This window comes from Pleurodeles waltl, chromosome 8, assembly GCF_031143425.1.
Source record: "Pleurodeles waltl isolate 20211129_DDA chromosome 8, aPleWal1.hap1.20221129, whole genome shotgun sequence".
Classification (NCBI taxonomy): domain Eukaryota; kingdom Metazoa; phylum Chordata; class Amphibia; order Caudata; family Salamandridae; genus Pleurodeles; species Pleurodeles waltl.
Genome location: NC_090447.1, coordinates 1537965607 through 1537986758, shown reverse-complemented (window position 1 = coordinate 1537986758; position 21152 = coordinate 1537965607). Strand labels below are relative to the sequence as shown.

The 21152-nt window shown below is 47.4% G+C and overlaps 1 protein-coding gene across 1 annotated transcript in view; it reads right to left on the bottom strand.

The window, feature by feature from the left end:
• Positions 1-7158: 7158 nt before the first annotated feature.
• LOC138248948 (carcinoembryonic antigen-related cell adhesion molecule 5-like) overlaps positions 7159-21152 on the bottom strand; it is a 172256-nt gene continuing 158262 nt past the window's right edge. Inside the window, exon 9 of the mRNA XM_069202978.1 lies at positions 7159-17735. Within this exon, the coding sequence (XP_069059079.1) occupies positions 17732-17735 (4 nt within the window). The 3' untranslated portion in view covers positions 7159-17731. The remainder of the gene's footprint in view (positions 17736-21152) is intronic.

Here is a 21152-nt window from a genome sequence, read left to right as displayed (position 1 = left end):
GGGAACTGTGTGTTTTGTGCTGTTCAGGAAGAAAAACCACTGCAACACCGCCAACGACGCTGCTGGCGTCCACTGTGACCTGCAGACGCTGCTCAGAGCCACACTGCCCGCTTCACACCTCAACCCTGGCCTCACCCCCGCAGCCATCTGACGCCGCCAGCGAGCCGCTGCTTGCACTGTGACCTGGGGGGCCCACACTCCGTTATTGCCTTGCTCACACTGCAGCCTGGGCATCCCCGATGCCCCTGCTCCTGCTGACACCAGTGCCGCTGCCTGCACCGTGGCCTATGGACATCACTTGTGAAGTACACGAAGCACCATCCTGTCCCGACCGCGTCCCTGGTCCACTGACGCCAGTACTTCAGCAACGACGCCGCCACTGCCTGTACCATGACCTGGTGACACCCCACGTTGCACCACCCTGCTTCACACCGCAGCCCTGGTCTCACCAACACCGCTGGACACCGTCACCGAGCCACTACCTGCACCGTGACCTACGGGCACCGCATGCCGCATTGTTCCGCTTTGCAACCCAAGCTCCGATGACAACCACGTGAGCACTCCTGACTTCATTAGCCAGGAGTTCGATCCTCAACGTGTGTGACTTCAAGGGCCCGATGATCTCTGTACCAATGTCTGAAAGCGACACTGCAGTGCCGGCGACACCCCTCTCCAGATCTGATTGCGAGGATCACGATGCCCTGAAATTCCAAAGGTACTGTTTGCGGGTCTTCCCGACACCGTAGCTGGCCCGCAACGCCGCAGCCGGCCTGAACTGTTGGTTTTGTTGATCACAATGCCGTGATAGCCCCAGGTGGAACTATCGACTTCAAAGAACTGTATTTTTAAGTAATTCTTGCAAAATGAATATCTTTATTACTGTATGTTGGATTTTTATCGTTTTGGCCTTGTTTTATATAGATAAATATTGGCTATTTTTCTAAAACTATTGTGGTGTCCTTTTGTAGTGTTTTCACTTTGGGTTATGTGCAAATGCTTTGCACATTGCTTCTGAGATAAGCCTGACTGCTTGTGCCAAGTTACCAAGGGGGTGAGCAGGGGTTATCTGAGCGGGTATCTCCCTTATCCTGACTAGAGTGGGGGTCACTACTTGGACAGGGTGCAAATCGACTGCCAACTAGAGACCCCATTTCTAACAATGGCCCACTAGCTTTTTCCTTTGTTTTGGGCACAGCCAGTCAACCAGCTGGAGTCTAAAATGCAAAAGCTTTGCTGCCTGCAGGCGGCTGCTCTGAAAGGAAAGCAGAAGACATGCAAGCGCTGCTGAGTGTGTCCCAGTGTGTGACAATTACACCAGCACAAGCTCAGCCTATTTCACTGGGGCCCAGCTTGGCTGGGAGGACCTTGTCCAGATGGTTAAAATAGGGGGGGACGCACTCTACCCGCATGAACCCTGAGGTGCCCTGCTTTTATCTCATGGGTAAGTGTTTGGCGGTGCACCCACCACTCATCACCACACACACAGAAGTGGATGCTCCAACTGCAGGACATGAATTCAGTGTCACAGGCAAACCTGAGGCACCATCCCTGCTGCCTTTTATCAAACCATGCCCAAGATGAGACCATGGCTGATGCCTTTGAGGTGAACAGCAAAAGAAGTGGTGCTGTTCAGTGGTAGTGAAACGATTGAGCTCACTCGTGGGATCCTCGCTATGTCGATAAGAGCATCTCTCAGTGACAGCGCAGTCCAGAGCAAGGATCATCCTTGTGCGAGTACTCGTGTAGACTTCTGGTACTTGTCTATTGACCAAAATTTGCCAATGAATCAGTGACTCCTTGAGGGAATCTTCACTGTGACAGAGACAGTGATGCCTGCAACAGAAACCATCTTGGAGGTAAGGCACGAACAATGAGCTACAATCTGATAGTTCCAAGGAAGGGAGTTTGTAAAGTACTCCAAGAAACTCAAACTGAAGCACACGAGGTCCCCCATTCTGACCTTAGGCAGTATAAGGTTGTATGAGGACCCACTCTCAATTAGGTACTCTGTGTCGCTCATGGCCGCAGGGTAACTTTAGAAGAGGCGCGCTCTTCCAGGGGAGCAGCGCGGCTAAGGGGGAGCTCTCCTACCTCGGTGACAGTGAGTAGGTCAGTCCAAAGTTCACTATCAGAGTCAAGATCAGGGAAAAGGCTATGAACCTCTCAATCATCAGCACCTTCTTTATCACGACTTGTCAGGGGTAGGTACTGTCTCCGCAGAAGGCTCCTCTTCTTATCAGGGGTAGGTACTGTCTCCGCAGAAGGCTCCTCTTCTTATCAGGGGTAGGCACCCCATGTTAATTTAGGGTTTATCACCACATGAGACGTTACACTAGCAGGTGGCACCCAATGCAAGTGATTTCACAGCCTGCACTTTAAACTGCACAAAAACATTCATCATCATGCTTACCTGCTTACACATACCAGCCTGATCATACTACCTTCAAGTGCTGGCCATTTGAAGGTTACCTACTTATGCATATCCGCTTTGTTACTAGCTTAAAGTGCTGGTCATTTCAAGGTTACCTACTTATACATACTCACTTGGTCAGACCAACTTAAAGTGCTGGTCATTTGAAGGTTACCTATTGATCCTTGCCAGCCTGATCATACTAGCTTAAAGTGCTGGCTATTTGAAGGTTACCTACTCAGACATGCCCGCTTGCTCGCACTTGCTTTAAGTGCTGGCCATTTGAAGGTTACCCACTTATACATACCCACCTGGTCAGGCTTGCTTAAAGTGCTAGTCATTTTAAAGTTACCTATTGATACATGCTAGCCTGATCATACTAGCTTAAAGTGCTGGCAATTTGAAGGTTACAGACTTACAAATACCCACTTGGTCAGACTAGCTTAAAGTGCTGGTCATTTAAAGCTTACCTACTGATACATGGCAGCCTGATCATACTAGTTTAAAGCGCTGGTCATTTCAAGGTTACCTATTTTTATATACCCGCTTGGTCAGAATAGCTTCAAGTGCTGGCCATTGGAAGGTTACCTACTTATACACGCCCTCTTGGTCATACTAGCTTAAAGTGCTGGCCATTTGAAGGTTACCTACTTAAACATACCCGTTTAGTCAGTTTAGTTTAAAGTGCTGGTGATCTGAACACATGATTACTGACAGCACATTCTACAGTAACTGACATATGTTCTTTAAAGGTTAAGGTTTCCATTAAGTCTGCCGAAACCAGCATCTTACGCCTCCTACAGTCATTGGTTGCTTTGGGTCACCACCTTAGGCCACTGCCTAATCCCCCTTGGATGAGCCCAGAAGAGTGTTTTACCCTCACCAGTGTGTTGTTTGCTAAACTACCTTGGTCTTGCAGAGTGCTTCCATTGCAATGCCTGAGGAGCACTGTTTCATGAGCTGCAGCAGATGGCAGGGACTCTATGGTGACACCAACAGCCTTCTTTGGAAGAAGGCTTCCCTCACTAAAATTAATGCATTGTGGTTGTTAACCAAATGTTAAGTTGAAGTGCGATACACATACATTAAATGCAGCTTGCTAACACCCCCAAGATCAGCAGCACCACCTACAGTGTGTAATGTATAGAGAGATGTGAGTTCTTCCTTTGTTTTCAAAGCTGAAAACAACTTGCATGGAGAAAACTCTGCTTAAATATTACTATGATGGATTGGTGAGTATTTCACCACACAAAGTAAGGAAACTCATTCATTCTGTATTAATTCTAACAAGTTGGTATCCATGGTCACTACATTAGAAAACAGAAGCATATGTGACAATTACTCATTACTGTCTTGTGAATTAGACATTCCTTCAAAGCCAGAACATTCAAATCACAGCAAAAATAGAAGATTAGGTAAGCCAGACCATAAATATTGAAATACCTTCAAAATAGTATAGCTGTCAGAACTGCTTCATGTCCATGCCATAAGCATCACATACACAAATCAGTTAGAGCTTGTACGGACAGCTGTCTCATATGGTGCAGTCTTGGGGGGGGTGTTTATGGCCAGGGCAGCAAACCTGGATGCATCTTCTGAACTCTGGGAGGTAGCTACCAGTGGACCTCCTTTGGAGAAGGTTTTGTGGGACGATACACACAGGCACACACACACACACACACACACACAGTTTTACTATTGCTAGGTAAAAGGACACCATTGAGTTATGGTACTCCACGATAGTCCTACACATGCGCGTCCCTTAATCCAGAGGGACTCAAAGAATCTAGACCAAGGATTCTTCAGACCTGGACCACACCTCATGTTTGGGCACTTCGGGCCCCTTCTCCAGACCTTTCAGTCGATTGTCCTTCTCCAGGACTTCAGGAGGGCGAATCCACCACCTGTTGTCCAGAAGAAGACCAGGTTCATTGTAAAGCAACTTACCCCGGGTCGAAACATCAATGCTAATTAAAACCGATACTTGGGTGAATTAATAACTTGTGAACTGGAAATATTTTCTGAATCCAGCTTGCCAAAATGTATTGCAATTAATTTGTCCTAATCAGGCAATGCTTGTCAGGTCTAATTTTATGTTCACTCTTTGTCTCCTCACTCCCTGCGAGCATTGCACCTCAGAAACTTGATTTGAATTGTGGAATACTCATTTTTGTGAATATATTTTATTTCCTGTAAATTACCATACATAGTTCACTCACAGGGAATGACTACAAATATGTGTGTACCTTACCTTCAATGTGCATAAGGAGGAGAACCTCTGTGAAGGACTCTTCTAAACATTACAATTTTTCATAAAATACACCCAACAGAATGAGTTGTTTATATGATTTAATTGCTAGATTGAGGCACATGAGAGGGACTACTTTTCTCATGATCACATAGAACTTGTGTTCGCATAGACTATGCCTTCACAGACAAACATACGCATGGTGCGGATGGTACAGACAATTGATCTTGGAAACACAGGGCCAGATTTAGACCATGGTGGACGAGTTACTCCATCACAACGGTGATGGATATCCCTTCCAATGAAATCTAAAGCCCATTATATCCTATGGGATTTACGGGGATTCCCGAATGAACAGCAAACGCCGATGTTACCTGATGGCATTCTTAACACACTACAGAACCGGAGCGAGCAAATAGGTCCAAGACCACAGTGGGGAGAGTAAAGAAGATCAACTGACTGAAAGGACAGCTGACCTTGTTGGAGTTTACCAGAGCGGAGCGAATGTTGTTGCAGCCTCAACAGAAACTGACATTTTTTAAGATCAAGATCATGAATTTTGTAGTCCTTTTTTAGTTATACAACAAAAGCAATAAGGCAGGCAGGCTCTTATCATATATAATAAATCCTTATTACCATCAGGGAGAAAAGATAATGAGTGAGGAATAGAAAATGCAGGTTTTCAAAAACATTAAACCATAAATTATATGACTGAGGAGGAGAGGACATCAAAGAGGGAGACAGATCTGCCCACTTCCCCCGTTGGATGGAGCCATCTGGAGAGACCTATTGAAGAGGGGGAGGTTGAGGTGGCCACACGCGCTGTTAAGTTGGGAAAGACCCTAGATACTGATGGGTATTCGGACACATTCTACTAGAGGCTAGAGGAGATACTGGAGGCCTGAGGAGAGTAAAGCATTAACGCCACCTATGAGGGAGGCGCATGTGACCTTGACACCAAGCCCAGGGAGGGATCCTAGAATGTAAATGATGGAGGCCCATAGCACTGCTTAACTTGGGGGTAAATATTCACAAAAAATGTGACCACATGATTAGACCGGTATGTGGGGACAGAGACCAATCAGGATATATCAGGGACAACCAGAGACACAATACCATACGAAGGGCGATCCACCTGGTAGAAAAGGCCACCACGGAAAAGGTACCTATGGCTACGGGTGCACTCGATGTCGAGAAGGCATTTGACTGGGTCAATTGCAGTTTTTCAAGGCAGGCACTTCTTAAAATGAGCTCTGGCACACACTTCTGTAGTTGGGGCATATAAGTCACTGGGGCATTGATATTAGTGAAATACTAGAGGTCAGAAAATCTTCATCTGCATAGGGGTATTTGTCATTGCTGCCCCCTATAACCACCCTTCAACAAACCCTTTGCAGTACGGATATATAATTATCTATACATCTGAGGAATAACATCTGGGAGCCGGGAAACAACACAAAATATGCCTGATTGCTGATGAGGTGTTCCTAACATTACATGACCTCAAGCGACATGTGGCGACCCTCCATGCCAAACTGGAATCTGAATTTCCAAATCTTACACTCCCCAAATACATAGTTGAAGAGATGAAATTGAAGTGACCCTTTTAAATGGACTGACAACTCCATAAAATATCAGAGGGCTTTAGGAGGTGTCGATGCTACGCAAACATATTAGGTCCAAAGGCGATTGGGGCTGATCTCCTACCCATCTCCTTTATACCAATTGATCACAACCCGAACTTTAATCCAGTGCTACAAGGCAAGGTATTTCAGAAGTGGATAAAGACAGAACTCTGAACCTTGAGAGATCCCTATATGAGAGGGGATATCATAATCTCCCATTAGTGCCAGTGAGAATTTAACCTGACAGAGAGAGACCGACTGACCTGTGCTCAGTTGGACACTGGACAATGCACTGAAGGAAGAGGTTAGGAAGCTAAGAGAACATTAACAGAGTCCGAACAGTATGAGATAAAATGAACAATGTTCAGAGACTTATGTGTTAGAACAAAACCATACCCAAACATCTGGACACCCCAAAATGTACCTCATTCAGTTTTGCCACTGGATCTGAGACTGTGTTTACCCTCAGTTTCATGAGCAGTGTGTCCCAGCATAAACATCAATTATCAGGGTAACACAGTTCAATAAGTAACAGGGCCAACTCAGTAATTGACTTTAGATTGATGAAAAATTAAAAGGTTTTATTACAAAAATTCAAAAATAAACAGTACAGAATTGTAGGAGGATGGCTCTCTATGTAGTGTACAAAAATGGCGTGCACTGGCAGAGACTCCAAGCAACTCTAGTTTGGTATCCAGAGGTAAAAAGCAGACACCCTGGCCCATATTTATACTTTTTTAGCACCTCATGTGCGCCGCTTTTTGATGCAAAAGCAGCACCAACTTACAAAATACAATTGTATTTTGTAAGAAATACAATTGTATTTTGTAAGTTTGTGCCGCTTTTGCGTAAAAAATTACACAAATGCGGCGCTAAAGAAGTATAAATATGGGCCATAATGCTCTGTTTTTGTGGTAGCGTGGGCGAGCAGCTGGGCTTATCTTGGAGAAGTGCCAAGCTTTTGTTGTATTCACAGTATCAATAAATGAAGACACACACTCGAATGAATAGCTCAAGACCAATTTACAAAAATAATAAAGATTTTTTTATAAGTTTTCTAAGTTCAAGATCATGATTTTTTTTTGTCCTTTTTTAGTTATGTTTTTTCAAAGTTTAGGAAATGTTCTATTTTTGTGCGTAATGGCGCACCATAGGAATGAATGGGAAAATCTTTAAAAATGCATATAAAATCAGGCAATGCGCTCACAAAAGACACCTTCTGTTTTTAGGTCGAGGTCTTTGAGATGTCCTATCGGCCAGCCGGAGAAGTTAGGGCAGTTCCTTGTTAAAGCAGGAGCAGTGGCTGAAAGTCTTGGAGCTGGGACGCAACGGTGTGGGGGATCACTTGGAAACATGGTGCACAGATGGACTTAAAGGTAAGTCTGGTGGGTCCCCTTGGAGGGTGTAGGTCTCAAGGGTTTGGGGACCTCTAGAGCACAGCTGGTTTGTTGATGCAGGGGCCAGGGAGGCTAAATGCAGCGCAGATTGGTCAGTCAGGAGTCGTCCGTCTTGGAGTCCTTGGAGCCAGGAGCAGGTCACTTGGAGGGTAGACTGCAGGCCAGCAGGGCCACTCTGGGAGATGGTTGTTGGGTATCCTGAAGTCCCTTGACTGGTGCTTGCTCCTGAGCTTTTGGGCATCTGGAGTGGACTTTGCTTCTGGGTGTCTGAAGTTAGGGGTCCTGTACCCTGGGTAATGGTACATCTCAGGCCCAGAAAGCCCCAGCGCCACCATCATTGGCACACTAATTGGTTTTGTCCTTCTGGTCCGTTGTGTAGATTTTGGTCAGGCTGCCTGGTTCAGTTTGTCAGTCAGTAGCTGGTCAATGAACTGGACTACACTAGTTTCTTGCCTGAAGGGTGCAGGAAAGTGGTACCTTCACTCAGAGGGTGGTTCTTGGTAATTTTCAGAAGGCTGGAGGTGCTCTGGAGGTTTGTAGAGCCTTCAGGTTTCTAGGCGACACCTCAGCGGCGATTGTCGAGGCCTTGGAGCAGCAGGCAGGGTTTGGCACCTTTTTCTTTGTGCAGCAGGACTTCTTTTCTCATGCCTTGGGTCTTCTTTGTTCATGGTCTTCTTGTGTCTATCGAATCTGATCTGTTGGTCAAGGGATGCCCACTAAATACTACATTTGGGGAGTGTTAGGGAGAGTACCTGGAAGTGGCCAGTGGGCCACCTATGTTAGGGTGGCTACACCCAGTAAGTGACCACTTCCTGTGGGAAGGGGTCACATCCCTAACCCCATTGGCTATTTTCCTGCCAACCAAGGTGGAGGAAAATTAAATGGAGTGGTCACCTTGCCTGCCACACCTGAGGGGTGTAGCAAGCTGTGGATGACCACTCCTCCTGTCCTTGTTGGTTTTCACGCCTGTTTTCCTTCCCAATGTGGGGGTACAACGATTGGGCGGCCATCTGCTGCTAGCAGCAGAGGTGGAGGTCAGATTTAAAAGATAAAGCATTTGAAGCATTTGAAGCTGACCGCTGGTGCAGGTGGCCTGCCTGGGGGAGGAGGTGTAACACCTCCACACAAGAAAGGTTTTGTCTGCTGGTTACTGAGAACAAAAGGTTCTCACCCCAGGAGTCCAGAATCATGTCTGCTGGTGGTGGGCTGGTTAAGACCAGTCAGCAACCATGCCAGGGCTGTTAGGTTTTGCAGGGGGCACCTCTAAGGTGCCCTCTAGGTACATTTCATAACAAATCCAACATTGCCATCATTGTGGATTTATTATTATGAGTTGTTTCATACAAACAACCCCGGGTTCAGAGAGGCCATTATGCAGCCAGGGAACTCGTAATGACCAGTGTCCAGCACTGCATTTGCTATTGCTCCCCTGTAAACTTACTGTGTCCTAAGGGTTTTGCAAAGGCACTGTAGGAGCATATTTGCCCATGCACACATATACCCTCACATGCATTATTGTGCATCCTGCCTTAGGACTGTAAGGCCTGCCAGAGAGGTAACTTACCTATAGTGCATGCAGTGTTATTGGACAGGGCACCCATGGTGAGTGCCATGTTGAGTTGCAACTTTTAAATACACCTTGTCATGCACTTGCAATGGCAGTCTGCACGAGGCTGGTGTGTGGCCTCTCAGGGTGGCACAGTTGGTGCTGCAGCTCTGGGGGGCCCTTGTCAGTAGCCATGCTCTAGGTATCAGGGGTACCATTTACTAGGGACTTAGAAGGGTGGCTGATCTCAAACATAGTACAGCTTTGGGGACAAAAGATCTGGTCCTGGGAACCTGTTTAGCCGGGCCCAGGGCACTTACAGTTTGAAACCACATCAATTTCCAGGAAAAAAGTGGGGGCTACCATGTCAAAATAGGCCCTTTCTCACAAGAGTCAATGCTAAAAAGACTCTCAAATGCAATGTTATACAGAATATGTGCATTGCTCAAATAATTCTAAGTCACAAATGAGCAGCAAAATCAGAAAAAACTAAGGCAGCATCCCTCGTACCATTAAGGAAAGCTCAAAAATCTCTGGCTCACCCCCAAATCAAGCGGTTCCTATGTAAACGTTTTGCATCACAAATTAGAAAAAACTGCAAAATCCTTCTTCTGTAGCCCTATTTTTAATAGTAACCTTCTTTTTCCATCGTCCCCGTTACTTCTTTAAACCTCTCTAATCCTTAGTCTTCTCGACTAGATCTTTAACGTGAGCTCATAGAGGCACTAAGCCCAACTCTTTTATTTCTCCTTTAAGCAGTACATTTTATAATTGCTTTGTACATTCCTATTCGTACTTATGTCCACCTCGCATTCATCAGCTAATTCCACAAGCGTGTCATGTGCTTCATTCACACACCTCGCCGCTTCTCTGATCAAATATCTAATTTCAACCACATTATTTGACATTAGTGTATTTAAGTCAACTCTCCCCTGTAAAATGTCTCCAACCTTAATCTTCAGAAGTACAATATTCATTTCCCTCTCTTTAAAAGGCTCAGCAGGAACAGTAGCAGGGATGCCATCAGATAGTGGAGAGTCTGCTCATATTTGGTAAAGCTATTGATGGATGTTCAGGTGGGGCACTCACTCGTGCCCCTGTAACCCCAAGCACTGACAGTCCCTGTGTTTGTAGACTTGACCCTCTCCCACTGTACCCATGTCAGGTACAACTGGGGAAACCTGTGCTTGTCTCTGCACACAACCCATATATGGAGGAGTTTTGAAATAAAAAAAGATCATTAAAGAAAAGTTGTTCTTCTCATCTAAATTCTGTTCTCGGCTTTGCTTCTCTGTGTTCCTCTCATCATCTTAAGTTTAGTCTGTTGTTTCTTAAACTTCTGAAGGAAACATCCTCGCTCTAATACATGCTCTCTCCAGCATTGCTCAAGATTGTCCCTCTTGCCTTCTAACTACTTCTAAATGAACTGTCACCTGCTTCTTCGCCTCCTTCTCTGTAGACCTCCCATCCCATTTAATCAGTGCCTCATACTGAGTAGGTCTGGTAACAGCTTTAGCTCACTCATTTCCTGCTTTAAGACATTCAGCTTTCTAATGTTAAAAGTATTCTCTAAAGGAAATTGCAAGTCCTTGTCACGAGATATATATTCATGCCAATCCAGAATCCAGGTACGCGCATAGAACCCAATGTTTCTCATGTTCTCATACGCAGGTGAACCTTCTACAGGTATCTTCTGTTCCTCTATAGCAGGTACACTGGGAGCTTCCAGCTTCATCAATACAGCACCTGTGATACTCAGTCAAAAAATCAAAAAACTGCAAAAGAAATAAACGGACAATAACCAATCCTAGCGCAGCTTTGCCAAAGACCAACCAATCACAGCACCGCTTTGACAGCAATCAACCAGTAACAGAAGAACTGTATTGTGACGTCTCACCAATCCCAGCGTAAATCCTTGGTTGACTAACCAATCGCAGAGAGCCTTTCTTTGTGAATGGGAAAACAATTGTATAGCCTTTCTTACTGAACACACACTAAATAAACTAATGTAAGTCTTGTAGGCTCAACCTAAATAGGAGAAAGTCATCAAAATAATAATAAAATAAATCTTGCAAACAATGGAAACCAGCCTAGTACCTCAGCGGCACATGTCAATCTCAATTCACACTAAAGCAGACTCCCGTCCAGATGCAATCTACCTCTGGCTAGTGTACGTACACCTGGGCACCAACGAGCAAATAACATCACACCCTGGAAAGGAAGCTCGTTGTTTCAGAAGAAATCCCTTTCTGTGTGTATACAACTCCTCACAAAAAACATTACCTTTATGCAGACAAGTTCAACAATAATATCCTGAGATCTTGGATTTTGATGAATCTGATTACCAAACCAACCAATATTTAAACAAAAACATCTTTCACACATCAGACAAGTGCATCAATCTCACAGTAATCACAAACCTCACCTGCAGAATAACAATCTATCATACAACACAGCTTCTATAGCACCATACTTCTGCAACACACCACAACACTCTCAGTCACCAGTATCATCCCTCACTATTCATACTTGCAATCATTTCTGGGGATGGCACTGCAAGACAGGAACATGGCAGAATCCACCAGGAAGATTCATATTTAAAAATCCACTAACACTAAGGGCAGAGCAAGAAGAGAAATCTCTAAAGCAAGGCTGATGGAGGAGTGGAGGAAGGCAGAGGTGTGCTAGGGCCCTGCTCCCGCAGCTAGCATCCACTGTAAGGAAGACGGAGGTCTGGTAAGGTCCTAGCTCACTGGCTCTAACACAGTGTAAAACCTGAGGCTTGGGAAGGAGTGGAGGAAGACAGAGGTCTGCTGGGGCCCTGCTCCCGCAGCTAGCATACACTGTAAGGAAGATAGAGGTCTGGTAAGGTCCCACCTCACTGGCTCTAACACAGTGTAAGACCTGAGCCTCTGGGAGGGGTGGAATAAGAAAGAGATCTGGAAAGGTCCTACTTTACTGGCTCTAACGCAGTGTAAGACCTGAGCCTCTGGGAGGGGTGGAATAAGACAGAGGTCTGGTAAGGTCCTGCTCCTGCAGCTAGCATACACTGTAAGGAAGATAGAGGTCTGGTAAGGTCTTACTTCACTGGGTCTAACACAGTGTAAGACCTGAGGCCCAGGAAGGAGTGGAGGAAGACAGAGGTCTGCTAGGGCCCTGCTCCTGCAGCTAGCATACACTGTAAGGAAGATGGAGGTCTGGTAAGGTCCTGCTCCTGCAGCTAGCATACACTGTAAGGAAGATGGAGGTCTGGTAAGGTCCTGCTCCTGCAGCTAGCATACACTGTAAGGAAGATGGAGGTCTGGTAAGGTCCTACTTCACTGGCTCTAACACAGTGTAAGACCTGAGCCTCTGGAAGGGGTGGGATAAGATAGCGGTCTGGTAAGGTCCTGCTCTGGCAGCTATGATACTGTGGCAGTCCTGAGGCTCTGGGAGGGGTTGAGGGGCTTGTTAGTTTCTGCCACTGCAGAAAAGATGCAGTGTAGGGCCTGAGGCTCAGTGAGGAGTGGAGAAGAACAGAGGTCTGATACGGTCCTGCCCTGGCAGATAAGATACAGTGTAAAGCATGAGGTTCAGCGAAGGTAGGAGGAAGACAGAAGTCTGCTGAGGTACTGCCCCAGCAGCTGGGGTAGAGTAAGGCCTGAGACCTGAAGAGTGGTGCAGGACAAAAGAGGTCTGGTAAGGTCCTTCCCCAGCAGCTGCTTCTCAGTGTGAAGCCTAAGGCTCAAGGATGAGTGGAGGGAGACAGAGGTCTTGTATGGTCTTGTCCCAGAAACTAGGGCACAGTGCAAGCTTTTAGGCATGGGGAGGGGTGGAGGAGAGAGGTCCGGTGAGGTCCTGCCATGGCAGGTAAAGATGGAGGAGGTATGGAGGCAGACAGAGGTCTGGTAAGATATTTTTCAGGCAGTTATGATACATTGTAAGCTCTGAGGCATGGTGAGGGGTGGTGGATGATAAAGGGCTAGTAAGGTCATGTAGCAGCAGCTAGAATACAGTGTGAGGTCTGAGACTCAGTAAGGGGCGGAGGAAGGCAGTGGTCTGGAAGGTCCTGACCTGTCAGCTTAGACACAGTGTAAGGCTTGGTGCGCTGTGGTAGAAGATGACAGAGGTCTGGTAAGGGTGTGCCACAGCAGCTATGTTACAGTGTAATGCCTAAGGCTAGGCAAGAGTGAAATAAGAAAGAGATCTGGTAAAGTCCTAACCTGGAAGCTATTATACAGTGTAAAGGCTTGTGGGTGGAAGAAGACAGAGGTTTGGCAAGGTCCTGCTCAGGCAGTCAGAGGTATGAGGAAGGCTGGAGGAAGACAGAAGTCTGGTAAGGGCATGCTGTGGCTGCTATGATACAGTGTAATGCCTAACAGTTGGGGAGGGGTGGCGGACGACAGAGGTGTGGTAAAATCCTGCCCTGGAAGATAACATACAGTATAAGGCCTGAAGCTTGCGGAAGACCGAGGTCTGGTAAGGTTGTGTCACAGCAGATAAGACGCAGTATAGACCATCAGGCTCGGGAAAGGGTGGAGGAAGACCGAGGTCTGGTAAAGTCCTGTCCCAGCAGATAGGATACAGTGTAAATACTGAGGCTGAAGATGAGTGAAGAAAGACCGAGGTCTGGTAAGGTCCTGTCCCAACAGATAGGATACAGTGTAAATCCTGTGGCTGGAGAGGAGTGAAGGAAGACCGAGGTCTGGTAAGGTCTTGTCCCAGCAGATAGGATACAGTGTAAATCGTGAGGCTGAAGATGAGTGAAGAAAGACCGAGGTCTGGTAAGGTCTTGTCCCAGCAGATAAGATAGTGAAGGAAGACCGAGGTCTGGTAAGGTCTTGTCCCAGCAGATAAGATAGTGAAGGAAGACCGAGGTCTGGTAAGGTCTTGTCCCAGCAGATAAGATAGTGAAGAAAGACCGAGGTCTGGTAAGGTCCTGTCCCAGCAGATATGATACAGTGTAAATCGTGAGGCTGGAGATGAGTGAAGGAAGACCGAGGTCTGGAAAGCATCTGCTATGTCAGCTAAGATAAAGTGTATGGCCTGAGGTTTGTGGATAGGTGGAGGAACACAGAGGTCTGGTAAGGTCCTGCCATGGCAGCTATGATACAGTGTAAGGTCTGAGAGTCGGGGAGGGTTTGAGGAAGTAATTTGAAAACTGTAATGAAACTAGGTTTCTCTTTGTATTATTGTCACGTGTGCAATTGAACTTATTTTCATGTTTAGACAATAGGTGGTTGTCGTTTCAGGGGATTTAGAGGGTGTGACCCTAGTCAGTTGCACCGTGTGATATAGTGGGATCTAAGAGTACAGAAGTAGAGTAGGGAGCGCTTATTCCTCATTATTCACCCTCTCATTCTATGTATAAAGGTCTGGTAAGGTTCGGCTCCAGCAGGTCAGATACAGTGTAGCCTGAAACTCACAGGGGTGGAGGAAGACTGAGATCTGGAAAGTTCCTACCCCAGCAAGTAGGATTTAGTGTACAGCTCGGGGTAGAGGAAGACAGAGGTCTGGTAAGGTCCTGCTCAGACAGTGTAAGGACTAAGACTTGGGGAGGTGTGTTGGCAGATAGAGGTCTGGTAAGGTCCTGCCCCGGCAGATAAAATACAGTGTAAGGCCTGAGGCTGAGGGAGGGCTGGTGGAAGGCAGGCGTCGGGTAAGTTCCTGCCCTGGCAGCTGGGGCACAGTGTAAGGCCTGAGGGTTGGAGAGTGGTGGAGAAGGACAGAGGTCAGGTAAGGTCCTGCTGTGGCAGCTGGGGCACAGTGTAAGGCCTGAGGGTTGGAGAGCGGTGGAGAAGGACAGAGGTCAGGTAAGGTCCTGCCGTGGCAGCTGGGGCACAGTGTAAGGCCTGAGGGTTGGAGAGCGGTGGAGAAGGACAGAGGTCAGGTAAGGTCCTGCCGTGGCAGCTGGGGCACAGTGTAAGGCCTGAGGGTTGGAGAGTGGAGGAGAAGGACAGAGGTCAGGTAAGGTCCTGCCCTGGCAGCTGGGGCACAGTGTAAGGCCTGAGGGTTGGAGAGTGGAGGAGAAGGACAGACGTCAGGTAAGGTCCTGCCGTGGCAGCTGGGGCACAGTGTAAGGCCTGAGGGTTGGAGAGTGGAGGAGAAGGACAGTGGTCAGGTAAGGTCCTGCCCTGGCAGCTGGGGCACAGTGTAAGGCCTGAGGGTTGGAGAGTGGAGGAGAAGGACAGACGTCAGGTAAGGTCCTGCCCTGGCAGCTGGGGCACAGTGTAAGGCCTGAGGGTTGGAGAGTGGAGGAGAAGGACAGACGTCAGGTAAGGTCCTGCCGTGGCAGCTGGGGCACAGTGTAAGGCCTGAGGGTTGGAGAGTGGAGGAGAAGGACAGTGGTCAGGTAAGGTCCTGCTGTGGCAGCTTCCCTGCATTCCTCCCACTCAGCTTCTGCTTGCCTGGCACTGCTGATCTGACGGGGCAGAGTAACTCCACGTCCCATGTTGCTTCTTTTCCGCCTTCTGGGCTATTTTCGTCAAGGGCAGGCAGCCGAGCACAGCAGCTGCAAGCTCACGGAGAGAGGCCAACTGATCTGGTGGCCAAGGTGGTCTTTCTGGAGCACACACCAGGTGGGTGGCACTTCCCCCTTCTACCTCCACCCCTTCCCTCTCTAGTGTGGGGTCCCCCAGGGCTCAATGTTATTGTTTCTTTTCAACCTGTGTATTGTGGCATTCGTTTGCTGACAATGCCCTGATCTTGCTCAAGGTTGGTAATGATCTTTTTATCCATCACTGACCCTATTCCTCTGGATCTGTCATGATTGGCTGATGTTAAATAAAGGGAAAACAGAGAGCTAGATCCCACTGAATGAACCCCCCTCTTTGACAGTAGTATTTCTGCTGAAGATGCTTGTGTGAGCCACTGATGTCAGTGGGCAGTGTGGATACTCGGAGGGTAAAAAGGAAGGTCAGTCGTGCCATAGCCAGTTCAGTCATCAGTCCTTGTCTCCAACTTGTGCACCTTGGGTGGATTTCCCATTTCTATTCCTTCCCTCATGAAGTAATTATCCTAAGTGATGCTACCTCTGCACGAGTGGATTACCATGAAAGGTGTATCTTGCGAGAGCATAACTTGACTGTGTCATTATGTGCTGCAGAGGGAACCTAAAAATGGATTCAACGGCCTATGTAGAGTATGCTCTGAACTATTAATATGAAAGTGGTGCAATAAAATCATATTAACCACTTACTCCTGCACTAGCATCCTTACACCTGCTTCCAGATGGGTCCACATTACTCCTGTGTTGGCATTCTTACACCTGCTTCCAGATGGGTCAACATTACTCTTGTGCTAGCATCCTTACACCTCCTTCCAGATGGGACCACATTACTCCTGCGCTAGTATCCTCACACCTGCTTCCAGATGGAACCACATTACTCCTGCGCTAGCATCCTTACACCTGCTTCCAGATGGGTGCACATTACACCAGCACTAGCATCCTTACACCTGCTTCCAGATGGGTCCATATTACTCCTGCAATAGCATCCTTACACCTGCTTCCAGATGGGACCACATTACTCCTGTGCTAGCATCCTTAGACCCGCTTCCAGATGGGACCACATTACTCCTGCTCCAGCATCCTCACACCTGCTCCAGATGGGACCACATTAATGCTGCGCTAGCATCCTTACACCTGCTCCAGATGGGACCACATTACTCCTGCACTAGCATCCTTACACCCACCTCCAGATGGGACCACATTACTCCTGCACTAGCATCCTTACACCTTCTTCCAGATGAAGCGACATTACTCCTGCACTAGCATCCTTACAACTGCTCCAGATGTGTCCAGTTTACTCCTGCACTAGCATCCTTACACCTGCTCCAGATGGGTCCACATTATTCCTGCGCTAGCATCCTTACACCCACCTCCAGATGGGACCACATTACTCCTGCTCTAGCATCCTTGCCCTGCTCCAGATTCACCAGTGAGTTAACATCAAGGCGCTTTGCCTTGTTCGGGCTTGTGTGAAGTGTTCTCCTGGTGCCCAGAGAGATCCCTCATTTACAGCCCTTTGCAGAGATGTCTCCTCGCGGGTGGTCGGACCGTCTCCACTCCAGGGACCCTCCTGTGGAGACCAGGCCACCGGGTCTGTGGAAAGGGCAGACCTTGCTGGGCCTGGTCCCAAAAGCCTCCAAATCCTGTCGTTATCCTTATTATCATCTGGATAAGAAGAGGTGAGCTTCTGTTCCAGAAGCCCATTCTGAAGCGCCAAGAAGCCTTCTAGGAGCGTTATAATCCCCTCTCCAAAAACAAATAAACACGTACATTCACACATACATACAAGCATGCATAAAGCACATGTGCCGGTCGTGTTGTCCCTGGTGAGCAGTTGCACTTCTGAGAGGAAGAGTTTGCACTGTTCACTGACACAGGGTGGCTCGCGCTGTCTCTTGCAGCAGCACGTGACAATGAGGGGATTGTCACCACTGATGGATTGTCAGCTAAACGGCATGTCAGGATGCTAGGTCTCCAGCCGTGGACTCATCCGTCTCCAGGGCAACGGGAGGCTTTCATCATCTGAAAAACACAATGCATGTTCAGATAAGTTTTACCGCAAAAAAGGTAAACAAGCTTGTGCCCATTCAGTGAAAATGCTTTACAAGTGGAGCTACAGGCAGTAGTTAAAATATTGTTTTTCTCAACAGTTCTACCACGAGGGTTTATTCTACTTTTAGAGATGAGAAGCGATCTGGATATGTCAATAAAATATTTAAATGTGTTTTTAATAGTTGCGACATCCCAAACCCAACTGTTTTTCGTCACTGGTGCCCATAGAAGGCGAGGTGTCAAGAAGCAAGATAAAATATGCATTCTGCAGAAAGGCATCATTCTTAAAGTGTTTTGCGCAAGCGGTTTAACGTCAGTGTGCCAAGAGCTAACAAGCTTTGGCAAATGCCAACACGTCTAACCTACAGTGTGAATGGATGCCTGAAATACAAGGAGTACGACACTGGGTGGCGACATTACTCCATGCACGTGACATTGGATACAGCATGACAATAGCACTAGGAAACAGTCAGCTGTCTGTAGCCAGCCACTAAAAACGACATTATTTGTGAGGTTATGGTTCCATTCCGGATACACAGAAGAACAAATGTGGACCTTTAACCATAGAAATTAACTTTACTAATAGAGCAACTTATGTCAGTAGCTTCTGTCTTTGAAAGAAATGACCACCGATGGACTGCAGGGGATTTCTAGGAGGGAACATAAAAGGAGATATATTTAAGTGTACAGCTGTGGGTGTTCACCAGTGATGGGCCGGCACGGAGGCTCGGGTACTCCTGGCAAGCGAAGGAATACGGATACAGAGGAAGGGTTTTCTACACAGGGGAAAAAGGTTTTCGCAGTGAAGAATCAAAAAAGGAAAATGTGCAAATGAACATTTGCATTCAAATTACAGACGCGCATTTGTACACCGACTATCACACCTGCAGACATTCATACGCGTGTGCGCATGTAAGGAACTCTAGAATGCATCAATAATTCAGAAAGTTACACTTCCAGCTATCTTTTAGTGTCTGTCTCGTCACTAGGACGGCCGGTGGGTTTGTGCAGAGGCTTAGTTTGGTCAGTTTGATTGGGGGGGTGAGGGTGTGGCGAGAGCTTCAGATTTTCCAACAATCAAGTGAATGTGCAGCCCAGTGCTTATCTTTGCAAGAATGAAAGCACTTTACCTACACACTGTACTCGATACTAGCCACCACAGAACTCATGAACAAGGAAACGTCTCTAGGCGCTATCTGGAATAGGAGCTGTACCCACCCTCTCTCTCTCTCTCTCTCTCTCCTCTCTCTCTCTCTCTCTCTCTCTCTCTCTCTCTCTCTCTCTCTCTCTCTCTCTCTCTCTCTCTCCTCTCTCTCTCTCTCTCTCTCTCTCTCTCTCTCTCTCTCTCTCTCCTCTCTCTCTCTCTCTTCTCTCTCTCTCTCTCTCTCTCTATCTCTCTTCTATCTCTCTCTCTCTTCTCTCTCTCTCTCTCTCTCTACCCCTCTCTTCTACCTCTCCCTCTCTCTCCCTCTCTCTCCCTCTCTCTCCCTCTCTCTCCCTCTCCCTCTCCCTCTCTCGTGAACCAGGCCTAGGTGCAGTGTAATCACCAACTGTTTACAAGTGTGCTCTGAAGCAGTGGTGTAACAAAGGCCCCCGCAGCCACGGCTGAGCTCCAGGAGGCCCACTCAGCTCAGTTCCCTGACCTGAGAGCTCCTGAGCGCTTCTGGAGGGGTCACCCTCCAAGTACTTTGCAGGGGGTGGAGGGCTCAAGTTTCATTATGCCACTGCTCTGAACCCTAACCTTTTGTGGAAATGAAGAGTTCTCTCAAAGTCTTTCAGGACTGCCTTACACTCTGGAAGTGCTTAATTTGTAAATAAAAACGTGCCGCTGCCTAAAGCACTCCTCTGAAACTCGCGGCTGCTGCAGTTAAATGTGCGAGCACCCAGTACTGAGGCGGCGTAATCCTGAAGCCATCTCGGGCCTCTTCAATCCATTTAAAGCCACTCCCTGCCCCTTCAACTCACCCTGGCAGCTTTCTGCTTTCTCCCTTTGTGACACTTTTTCGTTTTTCTGTTCCTTCGTCTTTCCCATATGTGTCTTTTGCTCGCAGTAAATGGTAATGCAGAAAAATAAGTGTTGGCCCTCAAAAATAAGTGTCGGTGCTCCGCACCGGAAGCAACAAGCAGAAATTAAGCACTGCACGCTGGCAGTGCTCCAATGAGCTTGCAAGAGCTGTGATGCACCAGCAGTCTTTGGTGGAGTTAGGCAGAAGTTAGGCAGAGCGAGCCACATTCAGCAGCTCCAGCCCAGCTTTCGGTTTAGGTTGCAGTGGCATGGACACCATGACTGGTGCAGACATTTTCCTGACATTTGGTACCCCTGAAGCAGATGTGCTCCTAGCTGGACAGCACCTAGGTGTAGTCCCAGGGTGTCCCTCCACAATCAGCAGTTGCAGCCCACATCTGGGCTGACTAGACAGTCGGTGTAGACCCTGATTGGACGTCCAGCACGTCAGCAGGAGCCCCACACAGGCTTTCAGCACATTGGCAAATACAGCCCCACATCGGTCTCCAGTGGTCAAGCAATTATAGCCCAGACCAAGGCTTTTTTCACCAGGAACTAAAGGGAGACTGTAGGAGGCTCTCAGGCCCGTATGTCCACGCAGATACCTATCAGGTAGTCTGTTCTGAGCCCACAGCCACTGGGGATGCACTGGACCTCACTCTTTCCTTGGCAATCCCTCCTGCGGGGCGAGGCAGCCTCCTTTCCCCTCCCGGCAGGCAGGCAGGCTTCTATGCGCTTCAGGGCAGGCGCAGAGTTTCTCCAGCAAAATATGCAAACTTTAGGTAATGTCCCCTTGTAGGAGACTGGCCTGGCTTGTAGTGGGTACCAAGGGGTACTTACACTCTGCACCAGGTCCAGTTATCCCTTATAAGTGTAGAGGGGTGTCTAGCAGCTTAGACTGATAGAAAAGGTAGCTTAGCAGAGCAGCTTAGGCTGAACTAGGAGACGAGTGAAGCTCCTACAATACCACTAGTGTCATATGCACAAAATCATAAGAAAACACAATACACAGATATACTAAAAATAAAGATACTTTATTTTTATGACAATATGCCAAAGTATCTCAGTGAGTACCCTCAGTATGAGGATAGCAAATATACACAAGATATATGTACACAATACCAAAAATATGCAGTAATAGCAATAGAACACAGTGCAAACAATGTATAGTCACAATACAGTAGAATGCAATGGGGGCACATAGGGATAGGGGCAACACAAACCATATACTCTAGAAGTGGAATGCGAACCACCAATGGACCCCAAGCCTATGTGACCTTGTAGAGGGTCGCTGGGACTGTAAGAAAACAGTGAGGGTTAGAAAAATAGCCCACCCCAAGACCCTGAAAAGTGGGTGCAAAGTGCACCTAAGTTTCCCAAAG